This window comes from Rhinopithecus bieti, unplaced genomic scaffold (genome assembly GCF_001698545.2).
Source record: "Rhinopithecus bieti isolate Rb0 unplaced genomic scaffold, ASM169854v2 scaffold_42745, whole genome shotgun sequence".
Lineage (NCBI taxonomy): Eukaryota > Metazoa > Chordata > Mammalia > Primates > Cercopithecidae > Rhinopithecus > Rhinopithecus bieti.
The window spans coordinates 7,049,952-7,069,403 of NW_016819184.1; the positions used below are offsets into that span (position 1 = coordinate 7,049,952).

At 43.9% G+C, this 19,452-nt stretch overlaps 1 protein-coding gene across 1 annotated transcript in view; it reads right to left on the reverse strand.

The window, feature by feature from the left end:
• LOC108519538 (putative DMBT1-like protein) overlaps nt 1-19,452 on the reverse strand; it is a 46,442-nt gene that overhangs the window by 18,213 nt on the left and 8,777 nt on the right. Inside the window, 8 exon segments of the mRNA XM_017858614.1 lie at nt 564-605; nt 2,496-2,686; nt 5,053-5,200; nt 7,154-7,192; nt 8,482-8,511; nt 8,659-8,976; nt 14,565-14,711; nt 16,109-16,180. Of these exon segments, the coding sequence (XP_017714103.1) occupies nt 564-605; nt 2,496-2,686; nt 5,053-5,200; nt 7,154-7,192; nt 8,482-8,511; nt 8,659-8,976; nt 14,565-14,711; nt 16,109-16,180 (987 nt within the window).

Here is a 19,452-nt window from a genome sequence, read left to right on the forward strand (position 1 = left end):
ATAACTCAGGAAGGTAAGTAGAAGAGTATTGGTGTACCAATTTTATCTATGAGGAAACTGAAAGTTGGAGAAGCAAAGTGATTCACCCTCAGTCCCACATCTGGTAAGTAGCAGATGTAAAGTCAGATCTCCTGGTTCTAAAGTTCATGATTTTTTCTCTGCTATTCTATCTCACTGCCTCTGCAATGACTCTGACACTCCACTTACTTTGCTAAAGTCTATTGGTGATGCGGATGGGGAGCTAACTGTGATCAGTACTGGTCATAAGGTGGAAAGACAGAACCCCACTAGAAAGTACTTGTAAGCTGCTCAGGCTTTGATGACCCTGAAAGGTACCAAAAAATGAACTTCACTCATCTTGGGATGCTGGAGCCAAAAGACACCAAATGTTTTGAATGGCTCTAAAAGTTTGGGCAGAGTCAAGTGTCCCGTTTGCAAATAGATGAACTATTTGCAGTCGGTCCAGTTTCTGTGCATGAAGCAGATACAGGTGCAGATACAAATGCAGGTGCTGAGAGGAAAGGACACACTCAGTAAATGAATAAATACATTTCAGGGCTTACCTGCTCTTGCTGTTACTGTCCTGGGTGTTGCTGTCGGGATGGCTGTGGATACAAGAAGACTCCCATAATTAAGAAGGGATGACTTAGGCAAGTCAAGAAGGCAGCATTCTGAGATCAGTCTTCATTAAATGCCAAGATTCTGGCTGATTCTTTTTCCCTGCAATCTTCATAACATGTGACCTCCCAAATCAAACTCTGTTTTCATGTGGGTCTTTATGTTTCTTAGGTGTGTGAGGTCCAACAAAATAATATTCTCTTTTTCTGCTCAGTTACCATAAATATAACAATATTTAAATTGTGCTATTCTATGCAAAAATGCGAACAGTCACAATCAGTGTCCTTCTGGGGAAAACAGCTGTTTCTTCTGCTTGCTTCTGCCTTACTAACTTTCCCTAAAAGTGGAGTATCTGATTAGGTGAGTCATTGGCTTTGATAAAAACAAAAAAGGAGATCAAATAAAAAATTATCAATATACAGAGACTCAATCATTGATAGGCATAACTTGGTTCCAGAGGAAATGGGCATCATTTGCATAAATATTATGCAAAAACTGTGCAGACAGAATCTCTCATCTACAGAAGATTTATACAGGGAATTTGGAATCATCTACGAGAGACAGAGCCAATAATGAGAGTAAAAGCACTGGGAGAGGGGACACAAGAAGAAATTAGGGAGTACAATTTGAGTAATAGCATGAACGCAACTCACTGATTAGATGTGGAGTCTGGGACACTGCCTCTGCAAATACAAGGAAATACATCGTCAATAGTCGTTTAATGCGGATTATGGTGATTTGTCATGATCTACTTTGGTATATAGAGCATCTCCTTTGTGTTTTATAGCATGTTCCCAAAGCTTGCTCAGTGAGTCACCCTGGCACTTGGTAAAATACAAGAGACTGTTTTGAACAATGTCTTGGAAAAAGTGGATACTAGTTATTTGCAGTTTCATGAGCTCTGCCCGTTTTCTCTTAGTGGTGAATAATGCAGGACCTCAGATAATTACTGAACCTCCTAAGTCTCAGTTTCCTAATCTGTAAAAGGGGAAGAATTGTGGGTCTGTGTGAGGATAACATATGTGAAGTGCTTAAAATGCTGCCTGGCATATAATAGGGATTCAGTAAGTGTTAGCTGTTAATTTGAACATTTTGATCACTGTTGTTATTATTGTCTAACCCTAAGTACGCTGCACTTCAACAGGCACCCTTGGCTTGGTCCATCTGCCTTCTTGCTTTCTTGCCACCCACTTTATATATTCCATCTCTAGGCCATGCTGTTCCCTCACCTGATGTGCTGTCTCGCTTTCTCTACCTATAGTCTAGCCAGCATTACAGGCCGTTTCCCCTCAGTGTTTGCTTAATACTTGTAACCTATATTGCACTCTCTCTCTTTCCTAATGTCTTTGGCAGAGTTGCATGCATATGTCAATTTAGTATATTCTGGTATATTTATCTGTCCTATTGTTTGCTTTCTTCTAGTGTTTCTATTTGTCCTCTACGCATACCCCATGTATTTGCCTTAAACTTCCTCTTGGTTGTACTTGAGCCTCTCTCAGGCTGGGACTACAGTTTCTTCTGCAGGTCCTAAAACACCTACCTAGTACTAGATCCAGAGTAACTTCAGAAATGACTTTCTAATTGACTGACTGTGATGAGATGTTTAGGTAAAATGAAAAAGCTAATGATAAAGCAGCCCATTATCAAACATTTATGACTTGCCATCACTTTGCAAAGTGTTTTACTTACCTAATTGCATGCAACCCTCCCAATAAACCTGGAAAGTAAGGGTCCCTTGTTGTCCCCATTACACAGGAAAGGAATTGAGGCTGGGAGAGATCAAGTTGCTTGCCCAAGGTCACAGAGTAAGAATGACAGGACTGTGACTGGCACCCAGAGAGTCCAGCTCTGGAACTGCTCTTTACCATTATTCTTACCTTTGGGTGCAGAATAATAATAAGCAATGAAGTTTTTTCCTAGGTTATTGAAGCTTCGGAAATACACGAGGGTCATTGAGCTGGAGGAGGATATGTAGGTGGGGCGGAAGCCAGAGCAGATCCTCCCCAATGACTTTGCTGAGGATGGAGGACCATCCAGGATTTCAAAATATTCATTGGTGCAGTCGAGGCTGGGGAAGCAAACACCATGGATGCCTCTCAGTTTCCTCATTAGAAGACCTTAGAGGCATGCTATGAGACAGGTATTTCACTTCATTACTACAAAGATGTTGAGGCTAGAGTAAAAGCGTAGCAGTCATTTAAACACAGCATGGGTTCCTTTGATCCTACTTTTTCTCTCTAAGAGCCATTGCTTTAAGGGAACGGGATTTTAATTGGAAAAGGAAAGAGGAGGCTGGCATGAAATGTGCCCCTGGAAGCAGCCCAACCGGCAGAGTACTTCACAGCCTAGGGCCAAGGGCAGGGCCTGGGAAATCAAGGCAATTTCACCATGTGGTGATTGGGGGGCCCAGGAACGGGGAGAGGCTGCTCGCTTCTCATGGGCCTGCCAGTAGGACGTGGCTCCAAGTTGTAAATAATGCATTTACAAGTGTTTGGCAGTAGACCCACCCAGAGGAAAGTGGGCTGCCAAATCTTCCCAGCTTGCTTTGTGGAAGTTATCTGATTTTGTCAGCTACTGTTTTTTTACTGTGATGTTTTGTTCAGATGTTGCCAGTGCTAGAATCTGAAAATCACTTTCATGCTTCAATCTGATGAGCCATCTGTTCCAAGCCATATTTTGATTAAACAAAATTCAAGCATAATAAATGATTTAACTTGTTCTTAGGGGTTAATTTCCACAAGAAATTCATCATGAATTTATCATCTGTGAATTACCATTTAAAACATTAAAACTTAAAATTTCCTGACTTATTAGGTCTGGAGTACCCTAGAATTTATGTCTTTAACCAGCAGGCCAGAACACACACACACACACACACTCTCTCTCTCTCTCTTTCTCTCCTCTCTGTTTTTCTCCTCTCTCTTTTTTTCTCTCTCTCATGCACAAACACTTATCCAAAGAATAAAAGGTCAATTTCATTTTAATTAAAAATTCATGAAAACTCATTAAAATCCATTTTATTTCCCTATACTAGCAACAAACAGGTGGACACTAAAATGGAAAACACCATGTCAATTATAATCACCCCAAAAAACAAAAAATAAAAGAAATACCTAAGTATAAATTTATAAAACATACATAGGATTTGAATGATGCAAATTACAAATAGCTAAAATGTAATACCAAATGCTAGCTATCAACGATGTGGGGAAACTGGATCTCTCATATGTTGTTGGTGAGAATTTGTAATGATCGTCACTCTGGAAAATAGTTTGGTATGTTTTTAAAAAGTTAAATGTGTACTTACCTTACAACCTAGCAATTGCACTCTTGGGATTTATCCCAGAGAAACAAAAGCTTATATTCACACGAAAAGCTGTGTATGAACATTCATAGAAGACTGATTTGTAAAAGTAAAAGACTATAAACAACACAAGTGTCCTTCAGTGGGGGAATGATCAAACAAACCCTGGTACATCCACACAAATGGAATACTTCTCAATAACAAAAAGGAACAAGCTGTTGATACAACAGTTGTTGGAACAACAGCAACAAACCAAATAACTCTATTACAAAATGGACAAAGGACATGAATGGACATTTCTCAAAAGGAGACACAGAAATGGCTAATGAGTGTGTGAAGAAAATGCCCAACATGACTCATCATCAGTAAAATGCAAATTAAAACCACAATCAGATATCACCACATCTGTCTGAACGGCTATTATAAAAAGAAGAAAGATAAATGTTGTCAATAAGGTGGAGAAAATGTATCTGTACTCCCAAGTTTACTGCAGTATTACTCACAATAACCAAGATATGGGAACAATCTAAGTGTTCATCAATGGATGAATGGATAAAGGAAATGTATATATGCCTGTGGAATACTATTCAGCCTTAAAAAAGACAGATGTTCTGTCATTTGCAACATGGATGAATCTAGAGGACATTATGCTAAGTGAAATATGCCAGGCATGGAAAGACAAATACCACATGATCTCACTTTTAGGCAGAATCTAGAAAAGCCAAACTCATAGAAATAGAGGGTAGAATGATGGTTAACAGAGGCTGGGGGTAAGGGTGGAGGTGCATGGAGAGATAGAATTTGGTCAAAGTGTACAAAGTTTCAGTTAGATAGGAGGAATAAGTTCAAGAGATACATTGTATGTCATGGTGACTGTAGTTAGCAATGGTAATGTATTGTATGTTCCAAAGCTGCTAGAAAAGTAGCATTTAACTGCTCTTATCACAAAGAAATGGTACGTATGTGAGGCACTGTGTATATTAATCAGACCGATTTAATCATTCCACAAAGTATACATGTGTCCCAACACACATCCCACCCTATACATATATACAATTATTATGTGTCATAAACAAAATAAGAAGGTTAAAAAACTACACAAAGTACATAAGAAACAGCTTAGGACTTACTCAAGATGTGGAAATGCCAGCAGTATATGATCAGACGCATTCGCCTTGATTTCCCACACACAAGTGACGTTGTCATGCATTTCATTCTGTGGGGGATTCCTAATTGCTCCAGATGAGTTAGTAATAATGCCACCACACCGAGATTTTTCTAAATGCAGAAATATATTTTAGAATTTCAGTTGTTTCATTGTTTTACTAACTTCGTAATTCACATCTTTTTTTAAAAAAGTATTTTCAAAAGGATTTTATTGGTCATTACTTTGTGAGTATGTCTTAGGATGTATCAGAAGTTATCAACTAGTCTAAAAAGTCTTACAAACTTAGAAATTAGAGGATAAATGCATCTGAATTTTGAAACATCTCTCATCTCTTTTGAGAATTCTGCCGTCTACACGGGCTTGCTGGAAAGAGCTTTTTTTCTTTTTTTCTTTTCTTTTTTTTGTGATGGAGTCTCACTCTGTCACCGGGCTGGAGTGCAATCGCGCGATCTTGGCTCACTGCAACCTCTGCCTCCTGGGTTCAAGCTATTCTCCTACCTCAGCCTTCCGAGTAGCTGGAACTACAGGCACGCACCACCACACCCAGCCAATTTTTGTATTTTCAGTAGAGACGGGGTTTCACCATGTTGGCCAGGATGGTCTTGATCTCTTGACCTCATGATCTACCCGCCTAGGCCACCCAAAGTGCTGGGATTACAGGCGTGAGCCACCGCAGCCGGCCTGGAAAGAGCTCTTTTGCAATATCAGCCAGAATGTTTTTCTCTGGCTAGTTGTGGGCTTTGTAGCTTTGACTTTTGTCCGGTCACTAGTAGTAATGAGTAAAGTACTGCTCCAGTTTTCCCAATTAATCTGAGCCAATGTGGAGCCTCTGTGTATATGAAGATGACAGAGTCCATCCACTATCAGTTATAATTTATTCAAATTGCATTCTTAAAAACTCACTATTAAGTACAAAGAAGTTGCCCTTAGTCATCCACTCCTGGAATGCCCCTAATACTGATGAGATTTTGTATCTGCCTGTCTGCCCACCTGTCCATTTGTTTCCCCACCCACTTGTCTGTCTGTTCTGCTTCTCTGTCTGTCTATCCATCTGTGTAACATTCAGTCCTGAATTAAAGGTCATGCTGGTGGCAATGGAAACAGCTGGCTTTCCTCTATCAGATTATCGGGATGTGTAAGAACTGGACCTACACTCCATTGTCCCTGGTCATCTAGCTGTGTCTAAAAGGACCAACCAGACTGTCCTTGCAACAGTGGTATTTTACCCCTTTATCCCCAAGTGGTGCTAGAAAAAGTTACATGGAGCTTCTGGAGGCTCAAAGCATAGGCAAGAACAGAAGGAAAATGGCAGATGAAAAGAAAGAATAAAAAAGGAGGATGGAGATTGTCAGCGAAGGGAAAAAGGGGAAGAAGAAGAATGTCCTCATCACGGTCTGAGCCCTCTCAAATCATGGCCTTAGGTACCACCCTGGCAACACTGCTGTCTTAATGGCTGCATGCCTGCCCCTCACTCATGGTGTCCGTGCTGGGACACCAGACAGCTAGCATCACTTGATTATCTGGACTTTCTTTCTCTCTCTCTCTCTCTCTCTCTCTCTCTCTCTCTTTCTTTTTGAGACGGAGTCTCGCTCTGTCGCCCGGCCTGGAGTGCAGTGGCCGGATCTCAGCTCACTGCAAGCTCCGCCTCCCGGGTTTTAGGCCATTCTCCTGCCTCAGCTTCCCGAGTAGCTGGGACTACAGGCGCCCGCCACCTTGCCCGGCTAGTTTTTTGTATTTTTTAGTAGAGACGGGGTTTCACCATGTTAGCCAGGATGGTCTCAATCTCCTGACCTCGCGATCCACCCATCTCGGCCTCCCAAAGTGCTGGGATTACAGGCTTGAGCCACCGCGCCCGGCCTGGACTTCTTTTTTTTACTAGGCAGAAATGGAATTAGAATCATAGGTTTATTGGCCTTTGTTACTCAGCTCTTCCCCCAGAACACAGGTTGAGAGGGGAGACCCAGACAGGATAGTAGTACTTTGGCTCAATTTCCTTGAAGGATCACATCAGGGCTAGAGCTAGAAGATGATGGTCAAGGTAGCAAAGGACACAAAAGTCTCACCTGTGGCCACTCTCCTTGCCAGGACAGCCAGTGGGTGACCTGTCAAACACACAAAGGACACGCTTAGGACTTACTTAAGATATGGAAATGCCAGCAGTATATGGCCGTCACTTGGCACTGAGGTCTGCACCCCTGTCTGCACATGAGAATCCCGAGGAGCTTGCAACAAATATACCATCTGGGCCGCCCCTAAATCTACTGAATCAGAGTCTCTGGAGGAGAGGCCTGAATGTGGAGGCAATTTTAATATGGAGGAGGGAAGAAGCACTGATCTAGATTGTTCCAAGACTTCTTTGATGCATTATTCTCTTGTACATATGCAAATTAGATATTTTTAAATTTGAGGCTTAAGAAACCTGAAGACATGAAATTCTGGCATCTGGAGCTTCTTCCCAAGTGACTCAAGGGTTAAGACTTATGAGGCTGAGCTGTAAGAACAAGAATAAGCACTGAGTCACTGATTCCTCTGATCAGGTGCTGCCTAGAGATGCTGAGTCAGGACCTAAAGATGCTGTGGATTCTCCTCCATGGCCAAACATCTCTCCTGCCAGTGACACTCAGCTCAGCACCTCCCATTGGAGATCCTCTCCCTGGACCAAATCTGTCTCACCTGCTAGAGCTGACAACCCAGGAGGGAATGTGAAGGAATTTTATTAGACCTTGTCAAATCAGCTTTGTTCATAACGCGCTCTCTGACTGAGAGCTGGTTGAGACCAGGGCATCAAAGGACCTGGGGTTCTGATGAGGGAGAGGGCACTGGCATGGAAAACTCTGGGTGCTGGGGTTGGGAGTGCATGGAAAAGCCAACAGCAATGGAAGCTCTGTGAGGCCAGGGCTGTACCAAAAAGGCCGAGGCAAAGAGGGAGTGGAAACGAAGTGGCTCACTTTGTCCAGAGCTGGTCCACTGGCCATTTGCTACTGGGCAGGAAGTGCTTTTCACCATCTCTCATCTCTTAATGGCCTCCCACCCATCCATTTCTCATTGCCATCCCCTCTGCAAATCTCAGAGCTGACAAACCAAAAGTATTATATAGAAGTCTGAGAAATAATCAATTCTTGGCCTTTTGCTTAAGATCAATTGTAGAAGTCTGAGAAACTGAGAATCTATTTCTGGTATACGAAATACACAGTGGAGTGGGAGGAGAGGTAACAAGTGAGGCTGGACTAGATGATTCTAAGGCACTGTCCGTCTCTCCCAGAGGACAATCTGGGGATTCCACAGCTCACAGTCACTCCACCGACTTGGAGAACAAGATACATCCAATTTCCAGCAGAGTTTCTTCCCTGAGATTTTGATAAGCTGCACGTATTAACATCACCTTCCCTACCTGGTGGTGTGACAGTTGAATATTCGGCATCTATAAGTATGAGAGATGAAGACATCTGCTGTGAGTGAATCACGTACTGGTTCATTTTCAATAGTTACTTTTACACTGTCCTTTGAGAAGTATTCCCTTGAAAAGAGCAGAAGTGGGGCCCCACCTGGGAAGGGAGCAGGGGTTTACCTGAGCAGATCACGCTGGCGTCTTCCCCGTGAGCACAGTTGTGGGTAAACCAGCCGGTATGGGAACATTCCTCAAGGTGCTGCTCATCTCCTCTGCAGTGCACGTTGTCAAGGAAGATCCTCCCAGAACCTTCCCCAAAGTGAGCCTCACCCGGGGCTGAAATGGCCCAGCCACATTCCAGCTGCCTGCAGACAATGTTTGCTTCTGGAAGGTCCCAGAGGTCGTCGCACACAGTCCCCCAGACTCCCTGGTAGAAAAGTTCCACGCGACCCGCACATCTTCCGTGGCTGCCCACCAGCCGCACAGGGGCCCAGCCTCCTGGGGGAGAGCAAAGCAGTCATGGGGTGATAGTTGCCCCTCTGCCTGTGGATGACTGGACTGTTGTCTACCCAGCCCAGCTTGCTGTCCTTATCTCCCATGACTTTGCTGCAAATATGGTTATGCTGCCATGAAGGATCCCACGCCATTCCCCAGACCTGTCTGCTCCAAGAAGCCTGTGTCTTCCTTATCCACACTCTATTTTAAGACAGCTTGCCTCAGGTAGATTGTTTACAAAAATGGCCAAAGTTCTTCCCTTCTCTAGGCTCTTTACAATGTGGCATTGCAGCCCTTCCTATGAAGACGGTGAACTTATTTTCCCACTTTTTAATTCTGGGCTTGTGGCCTTTAACTTGCTTTGGCCAATAGAATATGGCAGAAGTAGTGGTACACGCTTGCAGAGCTGAGGCCTCAAGAGGCCTGACAGGCTTCAGCTCACTTCCTGGAAACTCTGACAGCATCATGTGAACAACCTTGAGTTAGCCTGCTGGAGGATGAAAGACACGTGGTCTTGTCAACAGTCACCTCAATGACAGCTATGGAACAGCCAGACATGTGAGGGAGGCATCCGAGGCAAGATAGTCTTCATCTGATCTGCCAGCCAACCACAGATGCATGAACAAACCCAGCCCAAATCAGTTTAGCCTATCCTAGATGAGCAGAACTGCCCAGTTGACCCATGGACTTGTGAGCAGTTATAAATGGTTGTTGTAAGCCACTATGTTTTCGCAGTGGTTTTATATGCTGGTAGATAACTTATATGCTTCTTCTTTATCCACATTCCTTTGCTATATAACCTGCCCACCCAAAGCCAGGAGGAGGCATGGGCCAAAACCATGTTCCCCGTGTCTGGGTCTGCCTGGTCAGGTGACTGGACTGGAGCACAGCTGACTCCAGAGGAACCCATCCACATGCTGGATTGGGCCAGTCTCTCTCCGCTGGATGTTTGAAATTGGGAAGAGACAGCTGGAAAATGCAGAGTCTGACACTTGCATTTGGGCAGCCACATGATAAATCATATATGGGTGGGTTAGTGAATGGAGAAGCTGCTCAGAATAATGACTCAAGAGAGGGGAAAAAAAGAGGAAGAAGGGAGATTCAGAGAGAATAGCTCCACTGTAGCTAATTCCTTCCTTATTCACATTCTCTTGACCCCTACATCCCTGCCCTAGTCTTCCTTCCATTAATCTTGCTTGAGTGGGAATTTGTACCATGAAACCAAATGCTCACCCAGTAGTAAATACCTCCCATTTCCCTGCCTTCCTTTATACCAACCCCTTGGCCTAAAGTATGTAGTCTCCTATTCCTGCCTGCAAAAACCTTTTCATCCTTCAAATTCCACGCCAAGTGGCTCCATTCCATGAAGCTCTTGTGATCCCCTAGACTAAGACTAATATTTTCCTTTCCCTTTGCTTTTTTCTGTGGTGCTTATGGGCCTGACCAGCGACACACACTTGTCGTCTCCCTAGCAGAGGTATGAGAGGCAGGAACATAGAGTGGAAAGAGCAATGGATATCAGGGAGCAATGGCCAGGGAGGATGAGTCCAACAGCCCTGGCCAGCTGCATGGCCCTGAGGATGACAGACATTACTTCACATGCTGTTGTGAGGCTAAAGAATGTGAGAGTTTTCAGAGGGCTTCTCAGGGCCTCATTCTTGGTTGGAAGGTGGGTGGGGTGCAGAGCTGGATCAGCTTAGGATAAGCTGGATATATGAAGAGACCACAATAGTGGGGGTATGGTCACAGTTGCCACAGAAGCTCATGCTGACAGCATTCATGTGGGAACACAGAATAGCATGGGCCATGATCTAAGGGTGCAGGAAGAGCAGGGCAGGGCCCCTCTCATATGGCACAGACCACTTTCTCCCTATGTTATAGGGAGACTTGTGTATAAGACTTGTATCCCTACGAAACTACAAACAACTTGAGAACTGGGATTGCAACTGGCTCATCTATCAATCAACCCCAGTGCCGGGTTCAGTGCTCAGCACATGGTAGGCACACAAGATAAGAAGTTATTAAACAAACGAAGAAGAGAAATATTAGAGTGTGACTTCAGGCTGATTGAAACTCACAGAGCCAGCGGTGGTGCCTTAGTGACCACCATGCTTCCAAGGCCATGGCCGACGGCCAGGAGCTATAGCACCTAGCACCTGCAGGGCACTCTTCCACCAGGGATGCTCTCAGGCCCTGGGGCAGTGATGGTGGTTCCTCTTGGTCATCCCTGAATCTTTTGGCTGTACAGCTAGATTAAAGGATCAGTGGGCCCAATATTTTACCCCTGCCTTATCTGGCCTCAAACTGAACCTAACTTGCAAAAATCCAAGACCCAACTCAAGGCTGGCTATCATGAAATATCACTTGCCTCTGATCACAGAAAAAACCGTCTTAGCAGGCCTCAACCATGCACTCTTCACTAACTCTGCATGGTTATTGTCCAGCCCTAGGCTTTAACCTAGAAAGCATATTAATGTCTCCCGCCTGTCAGTGCACAGAGGGTCTAACTATCTGACTCGTCCTCTGCATGACACAACCCCACTGATCACTCACCCTTCATTTCTTAGCTTAGATATGGTTTCCTGGTGACCTGCTCCCTCGGGTCTGGATGGGGACGCTCTTCTGGGTGCCCATGGCACCTATGCTTCCCCATCACAGCATTCACCACACCCTGTTGTAAAGCCCATGTGAGGGTCTGCTCCATTCACTGCTCTGCCTATCCCCAGGGACACATGTTCATTCACTCATTCATGGTCAAATGAATGAAGTTGTTCAGAAGGCATAATATAAAAAGACACAGCTCTACCTGGTGGTGCAGAAGATGGTGGGTGTTGAGCCACTGATACCACCGATGATGTGGGGAGCAGGTTCTCATGGGCTAGCGGTGGGCAAAAAGGAAGGACTGTTATCAGGGAACAGTCACAACATGGGGAGAAGACACAGTTCCTTCAAGGGGGTGCCCGCCCCTCCCAGGATTCAGCAGGAATAACAGTGAGAGTGCCTTCTGAGGCCCATGACCTCAGATCCCTGAGGTCTCCAATTAGGGCAGAACATGGCATTGCTACTGTGGATGAAATAATGTACACCCTGTGGCAATCAGCAAAAGTGAAGCTCATAGGTCGTTGGCCCCAGGTGGCTAGCTGTCTAGAGGCCATCCATTGGCCAGCACCTCCCTCTCTGTTGCCTCTTCCCCACATATGCCACTGTCATTATTTGGAATCTGCTCTGAAATGGCACGAGGAAGACTCGCACGGCCTGGGAACTGTTCTTGACTGTGGCAGTAGTTACACAACTGGACACAATTACCACAATTCACCAAACTGGACCTTAAAATGGGTAAATGTTATGGTATATAATCAAACTTGAATAAAAAATGAGATGGATCAACGTATGAATACAGGGATGATAGACGAATGTATAGATTCATTATGGAATCTAGGTAGGAGTTCATTGTTAAATTCTTCAAACTTTGCTGTATATTTAAAAATTTCCATAATAAAATGTTGTAGGGGAGGAAGTCTCCCTTAATTCCTATTACAAACCCTATGTCTCTGGTTTTTGGCAACAGTCTCTGGCTTTCCACAGTGGCACATGCATTATGTAGCTAGACCATGTAGCTGCTTACTCTCTCCTTGTTAGTCACAGAAAGCCAAAGGCATAGAATTTTAGGGAATATAGAAGCCAATGAGCCTGTTCTAATGATGAGGAGACTGAAGGCCAAGGTCATTCATCCACTGAGAGGTCAGCCTGGATGAAATTCCTGCAGACCAGGCCCTTACCATCCCTCACACCTCCTTCCTTAGGTCCACATGTGCCCAAAACAAGCAGCCATTGCTGCATGAGCGCCGCTGGGTAACAGGTACCCTCAGGCATTGCCCTATTCATGCCCTTATTCAAAGCTCTTTATTGTCCCTACTTTCATGAAGAGGAAAATAGGATGAGAGATAACATAACTTGGCTGAGGTTATGTAACTGAGGGTGATTATATGTCATATGTATCTCTCCTGTGAGAGTATAAACCCCATTAAAAAAATAAACAGGGGGTCAGGTGCGGTGGCTCATGCCTGTAATTCCAGCACTTTGGCAGGCCAGCATGGGCAGATCAGGAGGCCTGAGGTCAGGAGTTTGAGACCAGCCTGGCCAACATGGTGAAACCCCATCTCTACCAAAAACACAAAAATTTGCCAGGTGTGGTGGCAGGCACCTGTAAATCCCAGCTGTTTGGGAGGCTGAGGCAGGGAGAATCGCTTGAACCCGAGAGAGAAAGTTTGCAGTAAGCTGAGATAGCGCAACTGTACTCCAGCCTGGACAACACAGCAAGACTCTATCTCAAAAAAAAAAAAAAAAAAAAAAAAAAAAAAAAAAAAAAAGGTGGGGGGGAGAAGAAGGAGGAGGAGGAGAAGAAAAAGAAACAACAGGGGAGTTTTGACCACTGCTGTATCCCCAGTGTTTGGCACAGAAGTTGGCACAGGGTAGATACCCAGCCAATATCTGTTGAATGAATGAATGAGTGAATGAAGGAAGCTGGGAATCAAATGAAGATCTGATTCTAAACCTCAAACTCTTTTTTACATCAAGACAAGTCTAGTATTTGACACTGAATGTGACATGCAGTCCTACCAGAGCAGCTGTGGAATCAGCACCTGTCAACATAAAGAGGGATTGTGCATGTTATCTTGTCTTCATTGGCACAGGTTTATTGGGAACTTGCTACATTTCGGGAGCTTCAGGCAACAGAAAGGAGAAAGAGGCAGAGACTTTGCTCCTGAGGATTTTGGCATTTCCTGGCGATTTGAGACAGGACATCAGTCAGCAACTGTTGACTGTCCCAGGATAGCCAGTGCTTCCCCAGGGGCCTCAGATGTTGAGGAAAGCCCTGTGCCTCACAGAGGGGATGTGCACAGAGGGAGGTTGCACAGAGCCAGATGCAACCTGCAGAGCTTGTCATTCATAGACACATTATTGCAGCTGCAAGCAGGAGGGGACCAGAAAAGACTAGGGAGGACCAGGGGGACAGATCGGTGTGGGAAGCTCGGTAGGCTAGGAACATGGAGGTCCTGAACACCAGCTGATGGATTTGGCTTGTTACCTGCATGCCACAAGCTCAAAAGTTTCTGAGGATCATGCAGGTAAGCTAAATAGGGTGGTGGGGAGGTGTGTGCCGTGAAAACTGGAAAGGTATTCCATGTCCAAAGGAACAGCTCTTTCTCAGATCCAGCCAGCTAATGCAGTGAAAGGATACATTGCTCTGTGCCTGAAATTCTGCTTTCATTTATTTATTTTTACAACAGGTAAGAATTTGAATTCTTTTGTCAAATGTTTTGATTTTTAAATTCATGTTCAGCCTGATTTTCAAACTGAAGAGATTTACTTCTGAGCCTGGGTGCAGCCTGTGAGCCATACTTAGAGATCATTGCAGTCAAGGAGATGGTCAGGCTTATGTAGAACTTTGAAAGGCTGTAGGCAACACCAGTTACCTGCCTATGTTCCTGGATTGAGCTGTGGGGTGTGGTTTGTGTGTGTGTAGAGGAAAGAGGAGTGAAGGAACTAGAAGCAGCCCTCCAAATAAAGATTGGCAGCCAGCCCCCCACCTGCACAGATGACGCTGGCATCCTCCAGGTGCCCACAGTTATGCCTGGCTCGGTCCGCGTGCATGCACTGCCCCAGGTGGCTCTCATTGCCCACACACTCCATGTCATCCAGCAGGACCTTCCCAGAGCCTGCCCCGAAGTGGGCCCCTTCCGGGGTGCCATGGCATGGCCACATTGCAGCTGGCGGCACACAACGGCGGCCTCGGCCAGGTCCCAGAAATCGTCACACACTGTCCCTCACATGCCCTGAATGAGAACCTCCACACAGCCTGAGCACCTCCCTGTACCATTCAACAGCCTCACCTCCATCCAGGCTCCTGCAGAGACACAGCTGGTAACTGATGGTGGAATTTTAGAAGATGTTGGTGCCCTTGATGTAAAAAATCCCTGATTTTATCTGAGTAGCTGGGCTTCCTGTCTGTTTTCCTGAAATGGCAGCAGCTGCCCACCAGAGTGAAGTGCTGGTGGGCACAAATTCCCCTCTTTTCTCCTCCCATAAAGAATCAATTCAGCTTAGAGGTGACTCTCTGGGCTCTGGAGTCAGACTGCCTGCATTTGCATTCCAGGCCCATTGCTTTCTAACTGCGTGGTGTGGTCCTGGGCAAGTTCCTCCACCTGCCTGATTTCTCTTTGTAAACATGGTGATAGCAATAATGCTCATTTAGTAGAGTTTCTCTGAGGACTAAAAGGGGTAATGCATATAAAATGCTAACATAGCATAGCATGTGCATAATCAGTGTTTAATGAATATTGCCACTCTTGTTCTCTGGGACAAGTGAGAAAACGTGGTAGGAATTGACTTACAGTCAGACCAATGATACCTGTGGAACAAGAAATCAAGACCTAAGGCTCAGGAGCCCTCCCTATGCTCATTCGTCCTTTAAGAGCTGAGGAATATGAGTGAAATAAGAGTATCCAACAGATAATCAATGCAGCAAAGTCAAATCCTAGATTACCTCTTTCCTCCCTATTTGGAGGAAGACACAGAGTAACCAATGAGCTGTGGGGTTTCCTGTGAATGTGATGGGATGGATGCACCTCAAGCACCCTCACGAGGTACTTACAGGACCCCTGGCTGTAAATCCTTCCTTCAAGCATTGTCCTTCCCTTTGCTCCTGGAAGCTGTTGCTATCCCCAGGACTACAGGCTAAAATTCTGTCCATCCTACAGCTCTCCTCCCCTTGCCACCTCCATCGACCCTTCCTGGAATCCCCCAGTTGTAATCGTCTCCCTTCTATGTTCTGTACACCTTTCATGGCACTTCCCACCATCTACATTGATGGTGGTGGCCTAGTGTGTGTTTGACATCCTTACTGGATAATAGACACATTTGGGGCAGGGACCAACAGATGGAGTGCGGAAGAGCATCAGTTTTAGAGTTGGAACAGGATAAGTTATATAAGCTCCCTAAGCCTCAGGTGCCTAGCTTGTAAAAGGGGAATAATAACCAAGAGGAACAAATAAGATAATGCATGATATAAGCTTGACACATCATGGTGGTTTCATAAATGTTAGCTCCTTCACCCATTTTCCAAAGGACTTACCTGCTGGGGGCATGGGTGTGAATGGCAGGGTCACAGCCTCTGTCGTGGCTATGGTTGCAAATAATCCATCACCTGTCATAGGGACAAAGAGAGGCATCCCTAATAGTTAGAACATCCTCTAAACCCAACTTTAGAGAGATGAAGGTTTGAAAATAGACCCAGCCTAAAGGTCACAGTCAAATATGCAGCATCAGCTCCTGACTTAGCTTCTCAGAGGCAAGGAGAATTTGCAGGAATATGATCAGCACTCAGGCTTTGTGGTGGGCACAGCTAATAACAGGGCTTGGCCTGTGAGTATAAAACGAAGAGAGGCCTTGTTCATTGCTAGATACCTCCTAGCTACACATGGAAGGGAAAACTTCTGACAACAAGCCCAAAGAGAATGACTGGGCTCAAATGTGTCCAGTTAGTGTTTTGGTTGGCTCCCCAAGAGGCAGATTCAGGTAGGGAGGATCATCCACTCTCCCTTCTCTACCACATTCATCTATCACTAGTTAGAGCACAATGGGATGGAAAATACAGTACTTTTATTTATTTATTTATTTTATTTTTTTTAGTTTTTGAGACGGAGTCTTGCTCTGTTGCCAGGGCTGGAGTGCAGTGGCCAGATCTCAGCTCACTGCAAGCTCCGCCTCCCGGGTTTACGCCATTCTCCTGCCTCAGCCTCCCCAGTAGCTGGGACTACAGGCGCCAGCCACCTCGCCCGGCTAGCTTTTGTATTTTCAGTAGAGACGGGGTTTCACCGTGTTAGCCAGGATGGTCTCAAACTCCTGACCTCGTGATCCGCCCGTCTCGGCCTCCCAAAGTGCTGGGATTACAGGCTTGAGCCACCGCGCCCGGCCAAAATACAGTACTTTTAGAACTTTCACCTAGTTAACACATCCTAACCCTTAAAACACCCATAAAATAAATTCTGAATTTTCTGTCTATTCCTTTTAGGAACAAACCAGATATATATAGTTAAATGATTAAAGCTTTTGGTTTATTTCTAGATGTTTGCTGAATTTACTTGAACTCTTAGTAGCTTAAACCATGGGAGGCTCACATAACAAAATAAGATAGCCTCCATTTATATCCTATTAACTCATAAAATATCATTTAATTACTGTTGTCTTATTAAAAATCTAAAACAATTATAATAAAATATTAACATTCGATAGAATCTACTAGTGAGTACTCAATTGTTCATTACACTATTCTTGACATTTTCATTGTTTTTAATACATTTTATAATAAAATAATCTGACTTTGATTTCCATGTCAGATGTAGTAACTGGTTGGGCGGTTAAATATTGACTTCCATAAGATGTCTATGTTTTACTCCCTGGAATCTGCAAATAAGTTACATGATATGGCAGAGAGACTTTGCAGATGTGATTAAGGTTACAGATCACAAAATGGGAGATTATCTTGGATTTTCTGGGTGCATCCAATCTAATCACATGAGCTCTTAAAAGCAGATAATCTTTTCTGGCTGAAATCAGAGAGGTATGGCAGAAGAAGAGGCAGGAGATATTTAAAAAGCATGAGAATGACCTGACTCACTGATACAAGCTTTAAGATGAAGGGGTCATGAGCTAGGGAATGTGAGTGACTTCTAAAATCTGAGAACAACTCCCATCCAGCAGTCAGCAGGGAAACAGGGACCTATATGTAACTGAATTCTGCCAACAACCCCAGTTACATGTAGTAACAGTTACTATATGTAACTGAATTCTGCCAACAACCCCATTGAGCCTGGAAATAGATTCTCCTCCAGATTTCTACTGGCATCTTGATTTTTCCTTTTAAGACTTGAAACAGAACAACTAAGCCCACTGGACTTATGACTTACAGAACTATAAAAATGACACATTGATGGTGTTTAGAGCTGCTAAATTTGTAGCAGTTTGTTATGTCAGCAATAGAAAACTACCGTAATTGGGTACAGATTTACTGTTCTACATGAAACAACTAAGAAATCAGACAAAATTCTGATCTTGGACAGCAGGCAGCACAGGAGAGCAATCACTAAGAGAGAGTGAATGAACATGGGGAGTCCTATAATTACCCTAGGTTATTAATTAGAGTTCCAGCACATAACAGAGGGAAGGGGAACCCAGGTGGATCCTGGCAGACTTCTTCAAAAGATGGATCTGAAAATTCAGGGAAAACAAAGTGGCTAGAATTCACTGGGAAGTACTGGAAGTTGCCCACAGAGAGAGCTCCAGAGATTTTCAGAGAGTCTCTCTCAAGTTTTTATCTGAGTACTAATCAGCAGATGTGTATGGAGAAAGTATCCATGACCAAGGTAAGAACTGCCTAAAAGGAGTAGAGGGAACAATCTTTGGTGATTGCACAGGCATGGGAATAGTTCCTTTTCCTACCAGCCAGAGTGAAACCAGGCAATCCATGAGGCATTGGGTATGGTAATCAGAAGGACATTGCCCAGTAGTGGGGAAAATTAGCTCCATACTAAAGGCCGCTGTACTCCTGCCTAACAAAACTTAATCACAAGGTTTAAATGGGCCAAACTGTTTCCAAGTAACTTGAGTGATTTAAAGTAAGATCGAGAATAAATAATAACTCATACTCAAAATGGTAAATGGCAACATTTGGTATCCAGTAGAAAATTGCCAAGGATGTAAACAAACAGAAAACTATGACCCATGATGGGAAGAATAAATCAGTGGAAACAGACCAAGAAATGGTAAAAATATATAATTTTTACACTAGAGAATGAAAACAATAATTATATCATACAATCAAGAAGGTAGAGGAAAGATGGAACATGAAAAGTAGGGATATAGAAGATATAAAAAAGACCCAAATTAAACTTCTCAAGAAGAAAACAATAATGCCTGAGATGAAAAATACGCTGGATTATTATTAACAGCGGATTAGATACTGCAGAGGAAAAAGTAAGTGATCTTGAAGACATATCCAAAGCTAAATGCCATGGGAAAACAATGACTAAAAAAAATGAGCAGAGCACCAGGGAATTGTGAGACGGCTTCAAGTAACCAAATGTATGTTTAATTGGAGTCCGTAAAGGAAAAGAGAAAAGATGGGAACAAAATATTTGAAGAGATAAACTTCTAAATTTGATTTTAAAAAACCTGTGACTCACAGATTCATGAAGTCAATGACCTGTAGCCAGAAGAAACATGAAGAAAACTATCCCAACATATGTTGTAACCAAATAGATTAGAATTCATGATAGATAGAATATCTTAAGAGCAGCCAGAAATGAAACACTGTATACAGAGAAAAAAGGTGATAATGACAATAGACTTCTTGACAGAAAGAATGAAATTCTGACAACAGTGAAATAACATCTTTTTTTTTTTTTTTTTTTTTTTTTT